Here is a 17165-nt window from a genome sequence, read left to right as displayed (position 1 = left end):
TCATAATATCGCGTGGTGGCAGTACCCTTTCACAATAAAACCTAACACTCATATCTGAGTGAGTGAGTACGCCCCTACAGATCTCAGCAGAAAATATAAACTACAGGACATGAACACAGCACAGGCCTACAACAAACGACGTTCAGAGATCCATAGGAAATACCAGCGCATTGGGATTAGGAGTGGAGTTATTCATCACTGTAATGGATGGTGGAAAGATGACTTGTTTTTGAGGAATAGTATGTTCGGAATTATATTATTTTTCTTTCAAAAATATGGAACAAAGAGGACGGAAGACATGGCTGGAGCAAACGCAGTTGTTTGCCTTTGTGACCACAGTAGTCCTTTTGGGTTTCAGCGGGGCCTCGGCACAGATAAGGTATTCTATATCTGAAGAGGTTCAAGAAGGGACTGTTGTTGGGAATATTGCCAAGGATTTGGGAATAGATCTAAACATTCTAAAGGAAAGAGGATTTCGTATCGTGTCTGGCACCGGTGATCCCCTGTTCAGGGTAAATGAGAATGATGGAGTCCTTTATGTGAACCGCAAAATAGACAGAGAGGAGGTGTGTGAAGACAGCAACGTGTGTTTGATTAACCTTAAAACTGTTTTAGAAAACCCACTAGAGGTCCATTATGTTGCAATAGAGGTGCTAGATATTAACGATCACTCTCCCATCTTTCCTGAACAAGAGAAAAGATTAGAGATTTCAGAGTCAGCGTTGCCAGGGGCACGCTATCAATTACAAGATGCCCGCGACCCAGATGGTGGCACAAATTCTGTACAGCAATATAAGCTCAGTCCTAATGACCACTTTCGGGTAGAGGTTAAAAATCGAGGAAGAAATGGAAAAACCCCAATATTACTCTTACAAAGACCACTCGATAGAGAGACAAGAAATCACCATAGATTAACGTTGACCGCTGTTGACGGTGGTAAACCTCCAAAGACAGGAACAGTTGACATATGTATCGATATTTTAGATGTAAATGACAATATACCAGTTTTCAGTAAAGATACATATTCCGCCGTACTACGGGAGAACTCCCCTGTCGGCACCACAATCATTCAAGTAAATGCCACGGATTTAGACGACGGCTCTAATGGCGAGGTTGTTTATTCGTTTGGCAGCAATGTGGAAAGTAAAGTTCGGGAAATATTTTATATCAATTCTGTAACTGGGGAAATAATTGTGAAAGGTCAGGTGGATTATGAAATACAAGATACATATGATATTGACATAGAGGCCTCTGATCAGGGAAGCGTTCCGTTTAGAACAGACAAAAATGTCATAATTAAAATTGAAGATGTGAATGATAATACACCTGAAATAGAGGTAACATCATTGTCAGGTACAATTTCGGAAGATTCGAGACCAGGTACAACAGTAGCACTGATTAGCATTACTGATTTGGACTCTGGGCTCAACGGGAAGATTTTAAGCCATGTAGCTGAAAGCAGTCCATTTATAATAACTCCATCTATACAAGACAACATGTTTGCTGTAGTCACAAAGTCTCAGCTAGATAGAGAAGGACAATCACAATATGACATAACAATAATTGCAAAAGACGCAGGTGAGCCAGCCTTAACATCAGAAAAGACTATGAGAGTCGTTGTATCAGATGTGAATGATAACAGCCCAGAGTTTTCACTGAGCCCCTATACTTTCTATGTTAATGAAAACAACGTCCCAGGTGCCTCCGTTTTTTCAGTTAAGGCATTTGATCGTGATGATGGCGATAATGCTGTTGTTTCATACCACATTCAGAGAGATGGAGGTGATAACATTAAATTGACATCATTTCTAAATATTAACCAGGACACCGGGGATGTTTTGGGACTGAAAAGTTTTGACTTTGAAGTTTTGAAAACATTCCATTTCCAAGTTGTTGCCAAAGATTCTGGAACTGCACCACTAAGCAGCAATGTCACAGTGAATGTTTACATTCTGGATCAGAACGATAACACTCCAGTCATCTTGTATCCAGTCAGTGCTAACGGTACTGCTGAAGGTATGGAGGAGATTCCTCGTAATGTGAACCCAGGACATTTGGTGACTAAAGTGAGAGCCTATGATGCTGATATAGGATATAACGGCTGGTTACTATATTCACTGCAGGAAGTTACTGACCACAGTCTGTTTGCTTTGGACCGCTATACAGGACAGATAAGAACACTTCGCTCATTCACAGAGACAGACGAGGCTGAACATAAACTGGTCATACTGGTAAAAGACAATGGAAACGTTTCACTCTCAGCAACAGCTACTGTGATTGTCAAAGTTGTGGAGCCTAAAGAGGCTTTTGCCGCTTCGGATGTTAAAAGTGTATCAAAAGATGAAGATGACAGCAACATGACATTTTATTTGTTCATAACTTTAGGTTCAGTTTCAACACTTTTTATCTTCAGCATAATCGTTTTGATCATAATGCAGTGCTCTAAATCTGCAGACTATTCCTCTAAGCATTTACAAGAGACAAATTATGATGGAACCCTGTGTCACAGCATCCAGTACAGATCTGGAGACAGACGATACATGTTAGTTGGACCCAGAATGAGTATAGGCTCTACAATTGTTCCAGGAAGCAATGGAAATACACTAGTGGTACCTGACAGGAGGCGTGCTTCTGGTGAGGTAAGGGAAACACATAACGGTATGCATTGCTGCTGTATTTTCTCTAATGTTGTGTATGGATTGTTTAAAGTTGTGAAATGGAATTATTTGGGATCTGAGCAGTCAATTCACTGCAGTGTCCACCTGAACATAGAAATCGCTATCCATGTTGCTGACATTAATAAATCATAATGAATAAATGTTCATGTTTATCTGCAAACACACACACACACACACACATGTTAAAAAGAGTAATGACATTGAATGGTACAAATCTGTAACATACAACAGTTACAGGTTCGTGGGGATTAGACTCAAGCAAACATACCCTCAGTCTACTATATGAAAGCAATTTGTAGTCCATCACCTCATTGACTAACTACAAATAGAAACAATGTGGTTGGCTAGGAAATGTATAGGTATAGGCCTACTCACAAATCTAATGTGAATGAAAAGTTTTAAGGTCTTGGAAAGGCAGAAGTGACTTTTTTTTAGTGGGACAGATGCTTAATAGTTCGATATTATATGGTTTAATTATGTAGTAAATTAATCTATTCATGAGTTTTCTGGTTGACACACATTTTGTTTATTTTTCTCACTTGAATTTCTACCCATTATAACTAGAGGGCACTACAAGGTGCATTGTTTCTATACAGTGTAATATATTGAAGAGTTCGCATGGTGGCAGTACCCAGCTGGAACGAACCAACACAATATTTCGGCACGATTGTGTGTCCGCCCACCTTCTCTTGTTCAGTTGCAGGAGGATAGAACATTTAGCTCATGAGCGCCGAAGTCTAATCTAAGCTTTTTGATACATAAATTCAGCTTGCATATCGGACAGATCTCACTCTCACCTATGGCTACGGAAATTCTGTCTACTGAGGAGTAAAAGCAAATGAAACGGAGTTGTGTTTTCATTCTAAGAACATGGAACAAAGGCGACAAGATGCACGGCGAGATCGAAGGCAGTTGGTCGTTTTCGTGGTTGCCTTGGTTTTGGTTTTTAGTGGAGCCTCAGCACAGATACGATATTCAATATCAGAGGAGCTTAAAGAAGCGACTCTTGTTGGGAATATAGCAAAAGACCTCGGACTAGATATCGGTATCATCAAAGAGAGACGGTTCCGTATTGTGTCTGGATCAACTGAGCCATTGTTTCACGTCAATCAGAATGATGGGATGCTTTATGTGAAACGTAAAATAGACCGAGAAGAGGTGTGTGAACGGGTCAGTGTATGTCTCATCAATCTGAAAACAGTACTGGAGAACCCACTGGAAATACATTATGTTGGAGTGGAGATACTGGATGTTAATGACCATTCTCCCAGCTTCCCAGAGAATGAAAGACAGCTCGAGATTTCAGAGTCCGCGCTGCCAGGAGCTCGATTTCAGTTGCAGGCTGCACGCGATGCCGATGGTGGCGTGAACGCTGTGCAGCAATATAAACTCAGCTCTAATGATCATTTTCGCTTGGAGGTAAAGGACAGAGGCAAGGATGGAAAAGTCCCAATTTTATACTTACACAAACAATTGGACAGAGAAACTAGTAGTCGTCATCAACTGCTGCTTACAGCAATAGACGGGGGTAAGCCCCCATTGTCTGGAACAGTAAAACTATCCATAGATGTTTTGGATGTAAATGACAATATGCCAGTTTTCAATAAAGACGTATACTCTGTAACACTGAATGAAAACTCCCCAATTGGCACAAAGGTTATTCAATTAAATGCATCCGATATGGATGATGGTCTGAACGGAGAGGTTTTTTATTCTTTTGGCAGCAATGCAAATAGCAAACTGCGGGGACTTTTTGCAATAGACACGATTATGGGCGAAATTACTGTTAAAGGACTCATTGATTTTGAATCAGAAGAAAGCTTTGAAATTGACATACAAGCATCTGATAGGGGTACAGTTCCACTGACAACAGATAAAAGCGTTTTAATTAAAATTGCGGACCTGAATGACAACGCGCCACAGATTGAGGTCGCATCCATGTCTAGTGCAATCTCTGAAGACTCCAGACCCGGAACAACAGTGGCTCTCATCAGCATTACCGATTTAGACTCTGGACTGAACGGGAAGGTTGTTGGATATATCAGCAACGAGGTCCCTTTTACTTTAACTCCTTCGATACAAGATAATATGTACGCAATAGTAACCAAGGCCCTGTTGGACAGAGAGAAGCAGCCTCATTATGATGTAACAATAGTTGCTAAAGATGCAGGTGAACCGCCCTTGTCATCTATGACGACAATAAGTGTTATAGTGTCAGATGTAAATGATAACAGTCCAGTGTTTTCACTGAGCCCCTATATGTTCTATGTTACAGAGAATAATCCTCCGGGAGCAGTAATATGTTCAGTTAGAGCTTTTGACCAAGATGAGAATCAAAACTCATTAATTTCGTATTATATTGTCAGAGATGGAAGAGATAAAAATTGGGTGTCACAATTTTTAAATATCAATTCTGAAAATGGGGATATATTGGCACTGAAAGGCTTTGACTTTGAAAAAGTAAAATCATTCGATTTTCAAGTTGTTGCCAAAGATTCTGGAACTCCGTCGCTAAGTAGTAACGTAACAGTGCAGGTATTCATTCTGGATCAGAACGACAACGCTCCAGTCATCTTGTATCCGGTCAGTGCTAACGGTACTGCTGAAGGCGTGGAGGAGATTCCTCGTAATGTCAACGCAGGACATTTGGTGGCTAAAGTGAGAGCCTTTGATGCTGATATAGGATATAATGGCTGGTTATTATATTCACTACAGGAAGTTCCTGACCACAGTCTGTTTGCTTTGGACCGCTATACAGGACAGATAAGAACACTTCGTTCATTCACAGAGACAGACGAGGCTGAACATAAACTGGTCATACTGGTAAAAGACAATGGAAATGTTTCACTCTCAGCAACAGCTACTGTGATTGTCAATGTTGTGGAACCCAAAGAAGCTTTCGCTGCTTCTGATGTAAAAAGTTATGCAAAAGATGAAGAGGAAAATAATGTGACATTTTATTTGATCATAACTTTGGGCTCAGTTTCAGTACTTTTTCTCACAAGTATCATCTTTTTGATAGTAATGCAGTGTTCCATACATAGAGACTATTCCTCAAAGAATTTACAGGAGACAAATTATGACGGGACATTGTGTCACAGCATCCAGTACAGATCTGGAGACAGACGGTACATGTTAGTTGGACCCAGAATGAGTATTGGATCTACTATAGTTCCAGGCAGCAATGGGAATACTCTAGTGGTCTCTGACAGGAGGCAGGTGTCTCAAGAGGTAAGACAGATTACACAATAACATGAACGTTAACGTTTGCACTTTTATTTAAAATGTATTTAAAACATGTGTTGAACCAAAGTGCTGTACACTCAGTATACCAAAATTTACATTAGAGAGTAATGTACATTAAGAATGTGCATGTGCTTAATATGATTACAATGTCTTAAAGGTGCTTAAAAGGGTGTCTTTGCTTCATCACATTTTATGGAACAGAAAAAGAAAAACACCTGAAATGCATTCTCCACATAGAAAACCTTGTCTCGCTGTCCATGGTGCTGAATTAGTGCTCATATCTGCTCCTGCTGGTCTTTTTAAGTATTGACTCATAAAACACTGAAGTTTTATGTTTGATGATTGGTGTATTTGTTAAACTGTAACAAATTACTTTTTAAGGGTCGCTAGCCCCTCCTATGCCCAGCTTTGTGTGTTTGTGTGAATAATAGTGATGGTTTCATTGGCTGAATTGAGCTGATTTGATTGGCTGAGCAAAGAACGTATTGAGGATAAAACGTGAGGGCAGAAAATTGAAAACGCAAATTGTGAATGGCCAGAATGAGATGATATATGATGCATGATGATAAGACTAAGAGCGCCCCTCACACATGGGTGTGATATCTATTAGTCTTTTTGTCTTCTTGTCATATTTGACCTGTAACAGGCAAAGTAAAACTGCAGGATTTACACTGTGAAATGGTTCACTGTTAAGTATTCATGTTCGACTTGATACTTTTTCTGGTGTGCTGATTTGCATGTTTTTACATTTGTGTATATTGCCATTGCCACTGAATGTAAACCGGGTCTAGAAGTTGCAAGGAATTTCAACTTGAAACGTGAATTATGAATGTAAGTAAGACAACGTATATTCCTGCAGTATTGCTTAGATTCGCATGGTGGCGGTATCCTTACAGAATAAAGCCTAATTTACAATCACATACGCCTCTACAGATCTCAGCGGAAAATATAACCTATACAGCCACATGAGTTTTGGACTATATAGCAGTCGACGAATTGGGATCAGATTCAGGAGAGGGAATATTCGTTACTGCAATGGATGGAGAGGTTACAGGCTGGGAGGAATAGTCAACATTTGGAATTATATTTGTTTTGGTTGAAAATATGGAACAAAGAGGACGGAAGACGTGGCTGGGTCGAACGCAATGGTTTGCCTTTGTGACCACAGTAGCCCTTTTGGTTTTCAGCGGGGCCTCGGCACAGATAAGGTATTCTATATCTGAAGAGGTTCAAGAAGGAACTGTTGTTGGGAATCTTGCCAAGGATTTGGGAATAGATCTAAACATTCTAAAGGAGAGAGGATTTCGTATCGCTTCTAGCACCGGTGATCCCCTGTTCAGGGTAAATGAGAATGATGGAGTCCTTTATGTGAACCGCAAAATAGACAGAGAGGAGGTGTGTGAAGACAGCAACGTGTGTTTGATTAACCTTAAAACAGTATTAGAAAACCCATTAGAGGTCCATTATGTTGCAATAGAGATACTAGACATTAATGATCACTCTCCCATTTTCCCGGAAAAAGAAGAGCGATTGGAAATTTCAGAGTCCACTTTGCCAGGGGCACGATATCAATTGCATGATGCGCGCGACCCAGATGGTGGCACAAATTCTGTCCAGCAGTATAAACTAAGTCCGAATGATCATTTCCGTCTAGAAGTGAAAGACAGAGGAAGACATGGTAAATCCCCAATATTACATTTGCAGAAATCACTTGATAGAGAGACAAGAAGTAAACACAAATTAACGCTGTCAGCTATTGATGGCGGTAAACCCCCAAAGACAGGAACAGTTGATATATTCATCGATGTTTCAGATGTAAATGACAATTTGCCCGTTTTCAGTAAGGACATATATTCCGCTGTGCTACGGGAGAACTCCCCTGTTGGCACAACAGTTATTCAAGTAAATGCCACCGATTTAGACAATGGCTCCAATGGTGAGGTTGTTTATTCGTTTGGCAGCAATGTGAAAAGTAAAATACGGGAGTTGTTTTCTATAGATTCTGTTACTGGGGAAATCATTGTGAAAGGTCAGGTAGATTATGAAGTGCAGGACACATATGATATTGATATACGTGCATCTGATAAGGGGAACGTTCCACTTAGAACAGAAAAGAGTGTAATAATTAAAATTGAAGATGTGAATGATAATAATCCTGAAATAGAGGTAACATCATTGTCCGGTGCAATTTCAGAAGATTCGAGACCAGGTACAACAGTAGCACTGATTAGCATTACAGATTTAGACTCTGGACTCAACGGCAAGCTTATAAGCAATGTAGGCCTAGCTGAAAGCAGTCAATTCGCATTAACTCCATCAATACAAGAAAACATGTTTGCTGTGGTCACAAAGAGAAAGCTTGATAGAGAAAAACAATCACTATATGATATAACTATAATAGCCAAAGACGCAGGTGAACAAGCTTTAACATCAGAAAAGACGATAACAGTTGTCGTGTCAGATGTAAATGATAACAGCCCAGAGTTTTCTCTGAGACCCTATACTTTCTATGTTAATGAAAACAACGCCCCAGGTGCCTCAATTTTCTCAGTCAAGGCATTTGATCGTGATGATGGCGACAATTCTGTTGTTTCATATCACATACAGAGAGATGTAGGTGATAACAGTAAACTGACATCATTTATAAATATTAACGGAGACACCGGGGATATTTCGGGACTCAAAAGTTTTGACTTTGAAGTTTTGAAAACATTCCATTTCCAAGTTGTTGCCAAAGATTCCGGAACTCCATCACTAAGCAGCAATGTCACAGTAAATGTGTTCATTCTGGATCAGAACGACAACGCTCCAGTCATCTTGTATCCAGTCAGTGCTAACGGTACTGCTGAAGGCGTGGAGGAGATTCCTCGTAATGTGAACCCAGGACATTTGGTGGCTAAAGTGAGAGCCTATGATGCTGATGTGGGATATAATGGCTGGTTATTATATTCACTACAGGAGGTTACTGACCACAGTCTGTTTGCTTTGGACCGCTATACAGGACAGATAAGATCACTGCGTTCATTCACAGAGACAGACGAGGCTGAACATAAACTGGTAATATTGGTAAAAGACAATGGAAACGTTTCACTCTCAGCAACAGCTACTGTGACTGTCAAAGTTGTGGAGCCTAAAGAGGCTTTTGCAGCATCTGATGTTAAAAGTGTATCAAAAGATGAAGATGATAACAACGTGACATTTTATTTGATCATAACTTTGGGTTCAGTTTCCACACTTTTTATCTTCAGCATCATTGTTTTGATCATAATGCAGTGCTCTAAATCTACAGAATATTCCTCTAAGCATTTACAAGAGACAAATTATGATGGCACACTGTGTCACAGCATCCAGTACAGATCTGGAGACAGACGGTACATGTTAGTTGGACCCAGAATGAGTATAGGTTCTACTATAGTTCCAGGAAGCAATGGAAATACACTAGTGGTCCCTGACAGGAGGCGTGCATCTGGTGAGGTAAGGAAAACACATCACGGAATGCATTGCTGCTGTATTTGCTGTAATGTTGTGTATGGATTGTTTAAAGTTGTGAAATGGTATTATTTGGGATCTGAGCAGTCAATTAAGTGCAGTGTCCACCTGAACATAGAAAACGCTATCCATGGTGCTGAAATGTATAAAACACACACACACACACTGAACCAAAGTGCTGTAGCCTACACTCAGTACACAAAATTACATCAAGAATGTGCATGTGCTTAATATGACTAAAATGTCTTAAAGGTGCTTAAAAGGGTGTCTTTGCTTCATCACATTTTATGGAACAGAAAAAGAAAAACACCTGAAATGCATTCTCCACATAGAAAACCTTGTCTCGCTGTCCATGGTGCTGAATTAGTGCTCATATGTGCTCCTGCTGGTCTTTTTAAGTATTGACTCATAAAACACTGAGGTTTTTGTTGATTGGTGTTTTTGTTAAACTGTAACAAATTACTTTTTAAGGGTCGCTAGCCCCTCCTATGCCCAGCTTCGTGTGTTTGTGTGAATAATAGCGATGATTTGATTTGCTGACCATGGAATTGAGATGATTTGATTGGCTGAGCAAAGAATGTATTGAGGATAATGTGTATCTATTGTTTGAATATTGAATATACATATTTACAGCAGTTAATTCAGTGAAGTGTCCATCTAAACATGTATCGCTGTCAATGGTGCTGAAATCACACACACACACACACACACACACACACACACACACACACACACACACACACACACACACACACACACACACACAAAGCTGGCCATTCATTATCAATGGCATTCAATGTTTGCGTTTACACAAACATTCAAAGCTGGATATATGGGGATAAAATAAAAAACAAGAAGAAAATACTGGGACACATGCTTACCAGTTAGACATTAGCTAGATTTATATAAATATGTTTTTTTTTAAGCATAATGCTGCTATTTCTTTTCCCCATTCTAACTAGAGGGCACTACAGTGCATTGTTTCTGTAAACAGCGTAATATATACAAGAGTTCGCATGGTGGCAGTACCCAGCTGAAATGAAACCACACCTATTATTGAGGCGCATGAGTGTGTGTGTCGACCGCCCACATTCTCGATCTTGTCCATGCAGGAGGATAAAACATTTAGCTATAGCCTATAAGCTTCAAAGTCAAGTCAGGTATAAGCTCTATGAAACATATATTGAAATACAGGCTATCGGTCTGATTGTATCTCCAATGGGTATGGGACTAATGGCTATGGAATAGCAGATCAACTGGAGTTGTGTTTTCATTCTAAAACATGGAACAAAGGCGACAAGATGCATGGCGAGATCGAAGGCAGTTGGTCGTTTTCGTGGTTGCCTTGGTTTTTGTTTTTAGTGGAGCCTCAGCACAGATACGATATTCAATATCAGAGGAGCTTAAAGAAGGGACTCTTGTTGGGAATATAGCAAAGGACCTCGGAATAGATATCGGTATCACCAAAGAGAGAAGGTTCCGTATTGTGTCTGGATCAACTGAGCCATTGTTTCACGTTAATCAGAATGATGGGATGCTTTATGTGAAGCGTATAATAGACCGAGAAGAGGTATGTGAACGGGTCAGTGTATGTCTCATCAATCTGAAAACGGTACTGGAGAACCCACTGGAAATACATTATGTTGTAGTGGAGATACTGGATGTTAATGATCATTCTCCCAGCTTCCCAGAGAATGAAAGGGAGCTCGAGATTTCAGAGTCCGCGCTGCCAGGCGCACGATTTCAGTTGGAGTCTGCACGCGATGTCGATGGTGGCGTGAACGCTGTGCAGCAATATAAACTTAGCTCCAATGACCATTTCCGCTTGGAGCTTAGTGATAGAGGCAAGGATGGAAAAGTTCCAATTTTATATTTACACAAACAATTGGACAGAGAAACTAGTAGTCGTCATCAACTGCTACTTACAGCAATAGACGGGGGTAAGCCTCCATTGTCTGGAACAGTACAACTATCCATAGATGTTTTAGATATAAATGACAACATGCCCGTTTTCAATAAAGAGGTATACTCTGTAACACTGAATGAAAACTCCCTAATTGGCACAAAGGTCATTCAAGTGAATGCATCCGACATGGATGAGGGTCTGAATGGAGAGGTGTTTTATTCGTTTGGTCGTAATGCAAATAGCAAAGTGCGGGAACTCTTTAATATAGATTCGAATACGGGAGAGATTTCTGTTAAAGGACTCATTGATTTCGAGGGGGAAGAAAGCTTTGCTGTTGATTTACAGGCCTCTGATAAGGGTTCAGTTCCACTGACAACAGACAAAATCGTTTTCATTAAAATTGTGGACGTAAATGACAACGCACCACAGATTGAGGTCGCATCCATGTCTAGTGCAATCTCTGAAGATTCCAGACCCGGAACAACAGTGGCTCTCATCAGCATTACCGACTTGGACTCTGGACTTAATGGGAAGGTTGCTGGCTACATCAGCAACGAAGTCCCTTTTACTTTAACTCCTTCAATACAAGATAATATGTACGCCATAGTAACCAAGGCCCTGTTGGACAGAGAAAAGCAGCCTCAATATGATATAACAATAGTTGCTAAAGATGCAGGTGAACCGGCCTTGTCATCTATGGCGACAATAAGTGTTTTAGTGTCAGACGTTAATGATAACAGTCCAGTGTTTTCACTGAGCCCCTATATGTTTTATGTTACAGAGAATAATCCCCCAGGAGCAGTAATATGCTCAGTTAGAGCTTTTGACACAGATGAGAATCAAAACTCATTAATTTCGTATTATATTGCTAGAGATGGCAGTGATAAAAATAAAGTATCACCGTTTTTAAATATCAATTCTGAAAATGGAGAAATATTGGCACTGAAAGGCTTTGACTTTGAAACAGTAAAAACTTTTGATTTCCAAGTTGTTGCCAAAGATTCTGGAACTCCGTCGCTAAGTAGTAACGCTACAGTGCATGTATTCATTCTGGATCAGAACGACAACGCTCCAGTCATCTTGTATCCAGCCAGTGCTAACGGTACTGCTGAAGGCGTGGAGGAGATTCCTCGTAATGTGAACGCAGGGCATCTGGTGACTAAAGTGAGAGCCTATGATGCTGATATAGGATATAATGGCTGGTTGTTGTATTCACTTCAGGAAGTCACTGACCACAGTCTGTTTGCTCTGGACCGCTATACAGGACATATAAGAACACTTCGTTCATTCACAGAAACAGACGAGGCTGGACATAAACTGGTCATACTGGTAAAAGACAATGGTAATGTTTCACTCTCAGCAACAGCTACTGTGATTGTGAAGGTTGTCGAGCCCAAAGAGGCTTTTGCAGCTTCTGATGTTAAAAGTGCAGCAAAAGATGAAGAGGACAACGTGTCGTTTTATTTGATCATAACTTTGGGCTCAGTTTCAATACTTTTTATCATCAGTATCATTGTGTTGATTGCAATGCAGTGCTCTAAATCTACAGACTATTCTTCTAAATATTTACAAGAGACAAATTATGATGGAACTCTGTGTCACAGCATCCAGTACAGATCTGGAGACAGACGGTACATGCTAGTTGGACCCAGAATGAGTATAGGTTCTACTATAGTTCCAGGAAGCAATGGAAATACACTAGTGGTCCCTGACAGGAGGCGTGCATCTGGAGAGGTAAGGAATACACATAAGACTTCTGTTTGCTGTGTTGGTGTGTGTGGATTACATATATCCACACACACCAATATATATTAACATGTATACAGGCTATTGATAGTGCATTATTTTGGATCTGAACAGTTTGCTTTTAATTCTGTGGATGTACTACTATTCATATTATACAAGTATAGGCTACACCAGTCCAGCATTCATAATCACTGTCCATGGAACTAAATTAATTCCACTATATTTATTAACACCTGTTCCTTTATATTTTCCATAAACTTTCAATAACTTTAGATCAAGTTGAAAAGAATAACAGTTCAAGTATTACAGAGTTGGGGCATTACACTCCTTAGCCTATGTTCAGCTATAGGGAATGATTGACATGTAATTGAGCCTATACACGCCATCGTCTAATGTGCTAATTCAAAGAGTCTTGGCTATATCTGACCACGGTTAATGGTTGAATGGACTAGTTTTGACCACGTGGGATAGCAAAATTCTGAGCTTTCAGCTTTGGACTGATTATAAACTTGTATAATAATAATAATAATAATAATAATAACAACAACAATAATAATAACTAGGGTAATAATAATAATTGTTTTCTGATCATATATTAGATGGCATCTTTACTGTTTATTTTATATGGTGCATCTTGCTTTGTTTCCCTTTGCCCATATACTAACTGGCACTACAAGTTACATTGTTCAGTACCATTTGATATCGTAATATTTGGAATCAAACCACACATGATGTTCATGGCATGAGTTTGTGTCCGCCCTCCTGTTTCTTGTGCTTGAAAACTGATATGAAGCTTATACATGTTGCAAAAGGCACTATACACGTGTCGCTGTCCTTGGTGCTGAAATACACTGCATGATAGCAGATGGCTTGGCAAACGTTTGCGTGTTGAACGAGGACATGGAGTGGAGTGAATGTGTTGAGAACATATCGTACCATTTAATTCTACTGTCTGCATCTCACCATAACGTTATCTATAGAATCCATACATCTAATATAAAAATGTGTCCTTTATTTTGTTGACGGTCTTCAACTTGTATTTGTTGTTATGGTTTATTTATGTGAACAAATATCCTCTTCAGATATCGCAGATTTTCATTCTGACACACGGTGTCAGTGTAGGTTGGGTACAGAGTCGTGCTTTCGTCACGATATTTCTATAGGCCGCCCACAGCAGGGCTCGTTGTTTCTATAACGCCAGCGTTATTGCAGTGGACAAGGAATATAATATAGATTTTAATTTCATCACTCGAGAACGTGTACCTTAGACTACGCTCTGTAATGTGACATACAATGACTGAAGCGATCTTCATCTTTTAGGACAAATTGGTTTTTAACCACTAATAATGGAACAAAGAGGATACGATACATGGAGGGGTATACGGTGGTGGATGCTCGTTACGATCTTAATGGATATTTTTTGGAGCGGAGCATCAGCTCAGATTCGATATTCTATATCTGAAGAGGTGAAAGAAGGGACAGTCGTCGGGAATATAGCCAAGGATTTGGGCCTCGATAAGACCTCATTAAAAGACAGGGGGTATCGCATTGTAGCAGGATCAGTTGAACCTCTTTTTGAGGTGAATCAAAATGATGGCATATTGTACGTGAAGAGAAACATTGACAGGGAGGAAGTGTGTGAACGGAGCAGTACGTGTTTGATCAACCTGAAAACCGTGTTAGAAAACCCGTTAGAAATACATTATATCGCGGTGGAAGTGCTTGATGTAAATGATCACGCTCCCACTTTCCCAGAGAAGGAGAACAGGCTTGAGATTTCTGAGTCCGCAATGCCAGGAGCGAGATTCCAGCTCCAAGCTGCGGATGATTCTGACGGGGGGCAGTTTTCTGTTCAACAATACAAACTCGGCCATAATGATAATTTTAGAGTTGAAGTTAAGGACAGAGGGGAAGCTCGTAAAATGCCATTTTTAGTTCTACAAAAACAGCTGGATAGAGAAACGGCAGGGAAACATAGGCTTCTGCTTACAGCCATTGATGGAGGTAAACCGGCCAAGTCTGGGACTTTAGTCATTCACGTGGATGTACTTGATGTTAATGACAACTCACCTGTTTTCAATAAAGAGACGTATGATACATCATTAAGGGAAAATTCTCCAATTGGCACTGTAGTGATTCAGGTCAATGCAACGGATTTGGATCAGGGTGCTAATGGTGAAATAACATATTCATTTGGCAACCTAGTTAATTTAAAATTATTGAATCTGTTTAGTGTGAATCCCATCAATGGTGAGATCAAAGTAACTGGTTTGATAGATTTTGAAGAAAGTAAGAGCTATGATATTGACATTCAAGCTTCTGATAAAGGACACGTTCCTTTAACATCAGATAAAAGTGTAACAATAACTATAATTGATGTTAATGATAATGCTCCTGAGATAGAAGTGACTTCATTTTCCAACTCTGTTCCTGAGAATGCAAGGATTGGAACAACTGTGGCTCTGATAAGTGTTACTGATCTGGACTCTGGCATTAATGGCAAAGTTATTTGCACAATCAAAGATGATGTTCCATTTACTTTATCCCCTTCAATACAAGACAATATGTTTGCTGTAGTCACTAAGTCACAGTTGGACAGAGAACACAGATCTTTGTATGATGTTACAATATTTGCTAAAGATGCAGGTGATCCATCCTTGACATCTGACCATAAAATAAGTGTTGTCGTATCAGACGTGAATGATAATAACCCACAGTTTACCTCAAGCCCCTATACATTTTATGTGACTGAGAATAATGCTCCAGGTGCCTCATTATTTTCAGTCAAGGCCTCTGACCTTGATGAAGGTGATAATGCTGTTATTTCATATCATATTTTGAGACATGGAAGTGAAGAAAACAAACTGGCATCCATACTTAACATCAACTCTGAAAATGGAGATATGTTGGCATTAAAAGGTTTTGACTTTGAATCTTTGAAAACATTTCAGTTCCAAGTTGTTGCCACTGACTCTGGAACTCCATCACTAAGCAGCAACGTAACAGTGAATGTATTCATTCTGGATCAGAACGACAACGCTCCAGTCATCTTTTATCCAGTCAGTGCTAACGGTACTGCTGAAGGTGTGGAGGAGATTCCTCGTAATGTGAATGCAGGACACTTGGTGGCTAAAGTGAGAGCCTATGATGCTGATATAGGATATAATGGCTGGCTATTATTCTCACTGCAAGAAGTTACTGATCACAGTCTGTTTGCTTTGGACCGCTATACAGGACAGATAAGAACACTTCGCTCATTCACAGAGACAGACGAGGCTGAACATAAACTGGTCATACTGGTGAAAGACAATGGAAATGTTTCACTCTCAGCAACAGCTACTGTGACTGTCAAAGTTGTGGAGCCCAAAGAGGCTTTTGCTGCTTCTGATGTTAAAAGTGCAGCAAAAGATGAGGATGAGAACAATATAGCTTTTTATCTGATCATAACATTGGGCTCTGTTTCAACACTCTTCCTCATCAGTATAATCGTTTTGATCACGATGCAATGTACTAAATCTACAGACTATTCCTCTAAGCATTTACAAGAGACAAATTATGATGGCACATTGTGTCACAGCATCCAGTACAGATCCGGAGACAGACGGTACATGTTAGTTGGACCCAGAATGAGTATAGGTTCTTCTATAGTTCCAGGAAGCAATGGAAATACACTAGTGGTCCCTGACAGGAGGCGAGCATCTGGAGAGGTAGGAATACACATAAGACTTCTGTTTGCTGGGTTGTTGTGTGTGGATTACAGGGATATTTTTACATTGATATAGTGCATTATTTTGGATCTGAACAGTTTGCTTTTAATTATTTGTATGTACTAGTATCCATATTATACAAGTAGGCTACACCAGCATGCATACAACATAAATAACTATCCATGGAACTAAATTAATTCGACCACATTTATTGCATGAACACCTGTTGCTTTTTATTTTCTATAAAATTTCAATAACTTTAGATCAAGTTGAAAAGATTAACAGTTCAAGTATTACAGAGTTTGGGAATTACACTCCATATGTTCATTATAATAGGGAATGATTGACAGGTCGTTGAGCATACACACCATCGTCTAATTGACTAAGTGCAAA

General features: G+C 39.8%; 4 protein-coding genes across 4 annotated transcripts; all 4 read left to right on the top strand.

Moving 5' to 3' along the window:
- Positions 1–275: 275 nt before the first annotated feature.
- Positions 276–3389, top strand: LOC308322196 (protocadherin beta-15-like; the record flags this gene model as incomplete). The annotated part of the gene is made up of 2 exons (XM_080773389.1): positions 276–2658; positions 3376–3389. 2 exons carry the CDS (start codon positions 276–278, stop codon positions 3387–3389), a joined length of 2397 nt encoding a protein of 798 aa, XP_080629515.1.
- Positions 3390–3548: 159 nt separating this feature from the next.
- LOC308322195 (protocadherin gamma-C3-like) lies at positions 3549–9818 on the top strand (the record flags this gene model as incomplete). Its single annotated transcript, XM_080773388.1, has 3 exons — positions 3549–5909; positions 9237–9398; positions 9813–9818. 3 exons carry the CDS (start codon positions 3549–3551, stop codon positions 9816–9818), a joined length of 2529 nt encoding a protein of 842 aa, XP_080629514.1.
- Positions 9819–10695: 877 nt separating this feature from the next.
- LOC308322194 (protocadherin alpha-3-like) lies at positions 10696–14385 on the top strand (the record flags this gene model as incomplete). Its single annotated transcript, XM_080773387.1, has 2 exons — positions 10696–13090; positions 14369–14385. The coding sequence occupies 2 exons, from the start codon at positions 10696–10698 to the stop codon at positions 14383–14385; spliced, it is 2412 nt and encodes an 803-aa protein (XP_080629513.1).
- Positions 14386–14474: 89 nt separating this feature from the next.
- LOC308322193 (protocadherin alpha-3-like) lies at positions 14475–16847 on the top strand (the record flags this gene model as incomplete). The annotated part of the gene is made up of 1 exon (XM_080773386.1): positions 14475–16847. One exon carries the CDS (start codon positions 14475–14477, stop codon positions 16845–16847), a length of 2373 nt encoding a protein of 790 aa, XP_080629512.1.
- Between the last annotated feature and the right edge of the window lie 318 nt (positions 16848–17165).

The sequence above is a fragment of the Protomyctophum bolini genome (genome assembly GCF_963924005.1).
Source record: "Protomyctophum bolini genome assembly, chromosome: 10".
Classification (NCBI taxonomy): Eukaryota; Metazoa; Chordata; class Actinopteri; order Myctophiformes; family Myctophidae; genus Protomyctophum; species Protomyctophum bolini.
The sequence above is the reverse complement of the archived record's forward strand: the minus strand, read 5'-3'. Positions and strand labels throughout refer to the sequence as shown.